The following is a 7,401-nucleotide window of genomic DNA, read 5'->3' as shown; positions in this document are numbered from 1 at the left end:
CTATTAATGAGTTACAAAGGATGTCTCCCAAAAAGAAGGGGGTCATGATGAGGCATGTCTGACCTCCCTTCTCCTGACTAGCAACTAAATTTTAGGGTATCCCCTTGGCCAAGAGGAGGTCCATTTAGTTAGCAAGTAGGTGGAAGCCTCAAGATTTTATTTTAGTTCACAATTCCCACTTTTGGCCAAGATCCTGCCAGAGGCACCATCATTGCCACACTCTTATTTTGTCCGATCCATTGCCAAGATGGTGTGTCTACCTGCCCTGGGTCCATCTAGGCCTTTGGCAGGACCCTGTGGCCAGAAGGACTAAACCAAGAGGGCTCACAACCAATTAAATGCTTAGGTCAGATGGATCTGTGTAGGAAAAATTGAGTCCTGATCTTTAGTATAAGACTCACTTCCTGCATGAGAGACCTAGAGAATCATGAAATGGCATGAGGCATGTGAGTTGTGCTCGTGGAGGAGATCAGAAAACTGACCACCTCCCTACTAAAGATCTTGAAAAAATAATACTTCATTTTATATGGAATCAGAAAAAACCTTGAATAGCCAAGCCATTACTCAGAAATAAAAACAAAGCAGGAGGAATCACACTACCCAGACCTCAGACTATACTATAAATCGATAGTGATCAAAACAGCACGGTACTGGCACAAAAACAGAGAGGTAGATGTATGGAACAGAATAGAGAACCAAGAGATGAATCCAGCTACTTACCAGTTATTTGATCTTTGACAAGCCAATTAAAAACCTTCAGTGAGGAAAAGATTCCCTATTTAACAAATGGTGCTGGGTGAAGTGGCTGGTGACCTGTAGAAGACTGAAACTCGACCCACACCTTTCACCATTAACTAAGATAGACTCTCACTGTATTAAAGATACGCTTGAAGAAATCGGCCTGGGCGAATATTTTATGAGGAGGACACCCTGGGCGATTGAAGCAAAACCAAAAATACACTACTGGCACCTGATCAAACTAAAAAGCTTCTGCACAGCCAAGAACATAGTAAGTAAAGCAAGCAGACAGCCTTCAGAATGGGAGGTTATTTGCAGGTTATGTCTCCAACAAAGGTTTAATAACCAGTATCCACAGAGAACTCAAACATATTAGCAAGAAAAGAACAAGTGATCCCATCTCAGGCTGGGCAAGGGACTTGACAAAAAACTTCTCTGAAGAAGACAGTTGCACGGCCTACAGACATATAAAAAAATGCTCATCATCCTTAATCATCAGAGAAATGCAAATCAAAACTACTTTGAGATATCATCTAACTCCAGCAAGATTTGCCCACATCACAAAATCCAAAGACCAGAGATGTTGGCGTGGATGTGGAGAAAAGGGAATGCTGGTGGGAATGCACACTAATATGTTCCTGTTGGAAAGATGTTTGGAGAACACTTAGAGATCTAAAATACACCTGCCATTCAATCCTGCAATTCCTCTACCAGGTATATATCCAGAAGACCAAAAATCACGTTATAACAAAGATATTTGTACCAGAATGTTTATTGCAGCCCAATTTATAATTGCTAAGTCATGGAAGAAGCCCAAGTGCCCATTAACCCACAAATAGATTAATAAATTGTGGTATATGTACACCATGGAATATTATGCAGCCTTAAAGAAAGATGGAGACTTTACCTCTTTCATGTTTACATGGATGGAGCTGGAACATATTCTTCTTAGCAAAATATCTCAAGAATGGAAGAAAAGGTATCCAATGTACTCAGCCCTACTATGAAACCAATTTATAACTTTCATATGAAAGCTATAACCCAGTTATAGCCCAAGAATATGGGGAAAGGGGAGAGAGAGGGGAGGGGCAAGGAGGGGATGGGTGGAGGGAGGGTGATCGGTGGGACCACACCTACGGTGCACCTTACAAGGATACATGTGAAATTTACTAAATATAGAATATAAATGTCTTAACACAATAACTAAGAAAATGCCACAAAGGCTATGTTAACCAGTGTGATGGAAATATTTCAAATTGTATATAAAACCAGCACATTGTACCCCATGATTCCATTAATGTACAAAGCTATGACTTAAAAAAAAGAAGAAGCAGAAGAAAGAAAAGAAAACAGACCTCCAAGAGAGAACGTATATGGGAGGTGTAGCAATAGCAGATATGGTAGAGTCTCTAGATTCCAAAGGTCTCTTGATGCTGGAGGCACAGGTCGAGCTTAAGGTCTGTGGTTTTGCAAAATCAAAGGTGTAGACATTCTATCTGGCCTTCTCCACTTCCTCCCTAATCAGTGCTAATGTCAGACAAGCAGCTTTTGTGTATTTCTTCCTGTTTTATGATAATAAATAGGGACCCGAGGTTTACTCAGGAGGGCTCCTCCCAGAGTTCCTCAGTCCCCCATATACACCCTGTGTCAAGCATCTTCATTCCTCATGTCAAGACTCCCTCATCTTGGTCAAGAGCCGCTGGGGCTGCAGGAGGCGAGAGAAACCTGCTGCCTTCCTTGCGATGGCAGAGGTAGTGGCTGAGATGGCTGAGATGCCGACACAGATGTCATCAGGGGCAGTAGAAATGTCAACACCCATGTCAGGGGAAATGACAGAGATGTCAACAGAGGTGACTGAGATGACACCAGGAGAGGCTCTTGCTTCATCTCTATTCTTCCAGCATCACCAGTTCATGTGCTCTGAGTGTGGCAGCCTCTACAACACACTGGAGGAAGTCCTCTCACACCAGGAGCAGCATATACTCACTGTCTCAGAGGAAGAGGCACTGACCACCCAGGATGCTGGCCTGGCACAAGAGCTAATGCCAGGCACTGAGGAGGGACCTTTCCAGTGTGGTGAATGCAGCCAGATCATCCTCTCCCCTAGTGAGCTCTTGGTCCACCAGGGTGCCCATCTCCGGGAGTCTGCAAGCCAGATCCAGTATCAGTGTGGGGAATGCCAGGTGCTGTTCCCCTCCCCTGAGCTGTGGGTGGCTCATCGCAAGGGCCAACACCTTTCTGCTGCAGCAGTTGAGCCACTAGTGCTACCTCCTTTGCCTCCCCCAACACCACCACCTCCACCCCCTCCACCACTTGAAGTCAAAATGGAGCCCTATGAGTGTCCTGAGTGTTCTGCCCTCTGTGCCACCCCTGAAGAGTTCTTGGAGCATCAGGGCACCCATTTTGACTCTCTAGAGAAAGAAGAGCGCAATGGGCTGGAGGAGGAGGAAGAAGATGAAGATGAAGAAGATGATGAAGAGACAGAAGATGAGGAGGAGGCAGTGGCAGAGATTGGTGATGATACTTTGGGAGGTGACAAGTCCACAGCTGGCCAGGCCCAGGGCTGTGGAGATTGTCCCCAGCACCAGACCTCAGCAGCAACACGCCAACGACACCGGCGGACAGCTTGTGGCCCAGCATCAGCAACCCACCCCTTCCACTGCAGTCAGTGTCAGCGCAGCTTCAGCTCAGCCAACAGACTGCTGGCTCATGGGCGGGCCCATGTAGGTGGCACACACGAGTGTACAACTTGCTCTAAGGTCTTCAAGAAAGCAGCCTCACTAGAGCAGCACCTTCGGCTGCACCGCGGGGAGGCCCGCTACCTCTGCGTAGACTGTGGCCGTGGCTTTGGCACAGAACTCACATTGGTGGCCCACCGGCGGGCCCACACTGCCAACCCATTGCATCGCTGTCGCTGCGGCAAGACGTTCAGCAACATGACTAAGTTCCTCTACCACAGGCGCACTCATGCTGGCAAAAGTGGAGTGCCTCCTTGGCAGGAACAGCTGCCCCAGCTCCAGCTGAGCCCAGCCCCCCACCTCTGCCCCCAGCCCCACCTGTCCAGCTGCCTTGCCCACAGTGCTCTAAGTCCTTTGCCTCAGCTTCCCGGCTCTCACGGCACCGGCGTGCAGTACATGGGCCCCCTGAAGGGCGACACCGCTGCGGAGTTTGTGGCAAGGGCTTTAAGAAACTGATCCATGTACGCAACCATCTGAGGACACACACGGGGGAGAGACCCTTCCAGTGTCACTCATGTGGCAAGACCTTTGCTTCTTTGGCCAACCTTAGCCGCCACCAGCTGACCCACACAGGTGTGCGTCCGTACCAGTGCCTGGACTGTGGCAAGCGCTTCACTCAGAGCTCCAACTTGCAGCAGCACCGGCGGCTGCACCTGCGGCCAGTTGCCTTTGCTCGTGCCCCCCGCCTCCCCATCACTGGTCTCTACAACAAGAGCCCATACTACTGTGGGACCTGTGGCCGCTGGTTCCGAGCCATGGCAGGCCTGCGACTGCATCAGCGGGTCCATGCCCGAGCCCGGACTATGACCCTGCAGCCTCCTAGGTCACCATCTCCTGCCCCAGCCCCTGAGCCTCAGCAGACTATCATGTGCACAGAGCTGGGGGAGACCATTGCCATCATTGAGACATCCCAGCCACTGGCACTTGAAGACACGTTGCAGCTGTGTCAGGCTGCACTAGGGGCCAGTGAAGCAAGTGGGCTGTTGCAATTGGATACAGCCTTCGTGTGATAGAGCTGAGGAGCAACAAACAATAAAAGGGTTTAGTTGCAACAGCAAGTGTGGCTACCTCTTGAGAGAGAGGGGACCCCCACCTCTGGCAAGCTGATCTGGCACCCACCATGTGCCAGGAGCCACCCTGATCTCTTTTACCCACTGACACTTCAGAATAACCCTGCCAGGCTTCTCTTGTCATCTTTCTCTGCCTGAGGGGAAACTGAAGCTCTGAGATACGACATGATCTGTACCAGGTCACCCCGCCATGTTGCAAAGCAGGGTTTGCCAAGGCTTTTTGCACTGCATCACCCTGGTGCCCAGCAACATCAGGTAACCTTTTCTGAGCACTGACCACATGCCAGGTCTGTGCTGGGCACTCTCATATACCTCTTAAGATCCTCTGTCTGTCCCCCCAGCCCTAGCTTTCCCTGGACTTTGGGTACCCAGGACTTGACTCTGCCTACTGGAGAAAGGCACTTGACTTCATCTCAATTTTGACAATGTCAAAGGAAATCTGTAGGTACTCAGGCATTCAGCTCCAGACTGGGTGATGCAATGAGTCAGAGATAGGCTCTGCCCTCAGGAGGCATGCATAGTCTGGTAGGAGGAGCACACACAAGTACAGATGGCTTGTTCTCTGAGAAAAAAAAAAAAAAAAAAAGACTCCCTCATCTTTTGCCTCAGCTCCCCTAGCGCAGTGGTTACAGAGCCAGCCACATGCACCAAGGCTGGCGAGTTCAAGCCCGGCCCAGGCCAGCTAACCAACAATGACAACTGCAATAAAAAAATAGCCGGGCATTGTGGTGGACACCTGTAGTCCCAGCTACCTGGGAGGCTGAGGCAAGGGAATCACTTGAGCTCAAGAGTTTACTGTGAGCTGTGACGACACAGCACTCTACAGAGGGTGACATAATGAGACTCTGTCTCAAAAAAAAAAGACTCCCCCATCCGGTGACCCCAAACACCTTCAGGTCTGGAGGTGGGCAGGCACTCACCAACCCTTTAAGAGTAAAAACCAAGGGCAGGGCTACGAAATGTTTTCATCCCAGTGTCAAGCTGCTGTATTTTGAGATTTTGCTGCAGACTTGTAACAGGCATAAGCATTGTTAACCTTTTAAGCTAAGGAATCTAGAGACTTTTTTTGAATTTCAGATGAATATGAAGGTAGAAATGATTAGGTTATATTGTTTGTGTTTGTTGGATAAAGTCCAAGTTGTAGTTGAGCCCTTTACCTGGGAGGTGTGCCACATACCCTCACATTGTGCCCATTAGGTGAGAGCACACTGAATTTAGAGGCTTTTGTTGTGTCAACATATTTTAGTTCTTTAGTAATTTATTAAGATAGCTAATAAATTTCTCCCATCCAAGTACTAACCAGGCCCGACCCTAATAAATTTCTTATTATATCTCCTTTTGTAGAAACCCCATAACTAAGAACAACTATCTATGGGAAGTGAGAGGTTTAGGGATACAGTCCTGCCAGAGCCCACAGGAAGGAGAGGAGGCCAACCCAGGAATGAAGGATAGGCTTTATTTATTTATTTATGTTTATTGTTTTTTGCAGTTTTTGGCCGGGGCTGGGTTTGAACCTGCCACCTCCGGCATATGGGGCCGGTGCCCTACTCCTTTGAGCCACAGGCACCTCCCAGGATAGGCTTTATTTTAAAGGAGCAGAATGGAGTCTGACCAGAAGTCGGCTCAGTTCACACAGTCTCAAGGAACTTTTTTGTTTTCCTTTTTTGGAGACAGAGTCTCACTGTGTTGCCCTCAGTAGCGTGCTATGGCATCACAGCTCACAGCAACCTCAAACTCTTGGGCTCAAAGCGATTCTCTTGCCTCCGCCTCCCGAGTAGCTGGGACTACAGGTGCCTTCCACAGTGCCTGGCTATTTTTTAGAGATGGGGTCTGGCTCTTGCTCAGGCTGGTCTCGAACTCCTGAGCTTAGGCAATCCACCCACTTCGGCCTCCCAGAGTGCTAGGATTATAGGCGTGAGCCACCCCATCAGCCTTTTAAAGGGACTTTTATTAGTGTAGTTGAATGTGGGAGGGGGTCATGAGAGGTGAGGGAAGTCATCTGAGAGTGAAAGATGCTGTGTCCCAGACTGATTTTAGAATTACTGCATTCCAAAAAAGGTGTTAATCTTGCAGGAAGCCTTATCTCTAGTGCCAGCCAGGACCAGAGTAGAAGATCCTGATGCTTCCCAGAAACACCAGCCCTAAAGCATTTCAGGTGGATGGGGAGGGGTTTGCTGTGACCATGCCATTTGGTCTCTGGCCTGATTTCTATCACTAGCTGTCCTCCCTGGATGGCTATGCTCTTGTCAGGGTTGTGAGGATTTCCTCGAGTATGAGAAGGGGGTTGCTGTAATCAGGCAGTTTGATTTCTGGCATCTTTGTCTCCCAAATAGCTGTACTTTTTTCAGAGTTCTGAGGATGTCTACCCCACAGGAAGCAGGAAAATTTTTATGATCGAGATGGCTGTTTGGACCATGTGGCCCCCGAAGACAGTTTTTCAGTTAGTATTTATTTAAGCTTCTGTGTGCCCCTCCTTATTCTGGAGGGTCTAAGCCAGTGATTTTATTTATTTATTTTTTGAGACAGAGCCTCAAGCTGTCGCCCTGGGTAGAGTACCATGGCATCACAGCTCACAGCAATCTCCAACTCCTGGGCTTAAGCAATTCTCTTGCCTCAGCCACCCGGTGACCCCAAACTCCTTCAGGTCTGGAGGTGGGCAGGCACTCACCAACCCTGTAACAGTAAAAACCAAAATGCAAGGCTACGAAATGTATTCAAACCCGCCAGCTCTGGTGTATGTGGCTGGCGCCTTAGCCTGCTTGAGCTACAGGTGCCGAGCCTGATTTTAAACTGGTGTGCTGTGAGAGAATCTTAGGTGTCAGTGAACATTTTAAAAGATTTATTAAATTATTTCT

At 48.5% G+C, this 7,401-nt stretch overlaps 1 protein-coding gene across 1 annotated transcript; it reads left to right on the top strand.

The window, feature by feature from the left end:
- Window positions 1-2,465: 2,465 nt before the first annotated feature.
- On the top strand, window positions 2,466-5,112 carry LOC128574847 (zinc finger protein 526-like). The gene is given in 2 exon segments (XM_053575791.1): window positions 2,466-3,729; window positions 3,732-5,112. Coding segments are annotated over 2 exon segments (2,004 nt in total). The 5' UTR covers window positions 2,466-2,480; the 3' UTR covers window positions 4,487-5,112.
- The last annotated feature ends 2,289 nt before the right edge of the window (window positions 5,113-7,401 follow it).

Source organism: Nycticebus coucang, chromosome 22, assembly GCF_027406575.1.
Source record: "Nycticebus coucang isolate mNycCou1 chromosome 22, mNycCou1.pri, whole genome shotgun sequence".
Taxonomy (NCBI): Eukaryota; Metazoa; Chordata; class Mammalia; order Primates; family Lorisidae; genus Nycticebus; species Nycticebus coucang.
Note: the sequence above shows the minus strand (reverse complement) of the source record. Positions and strands in the feature narration are given on the sequence as shown.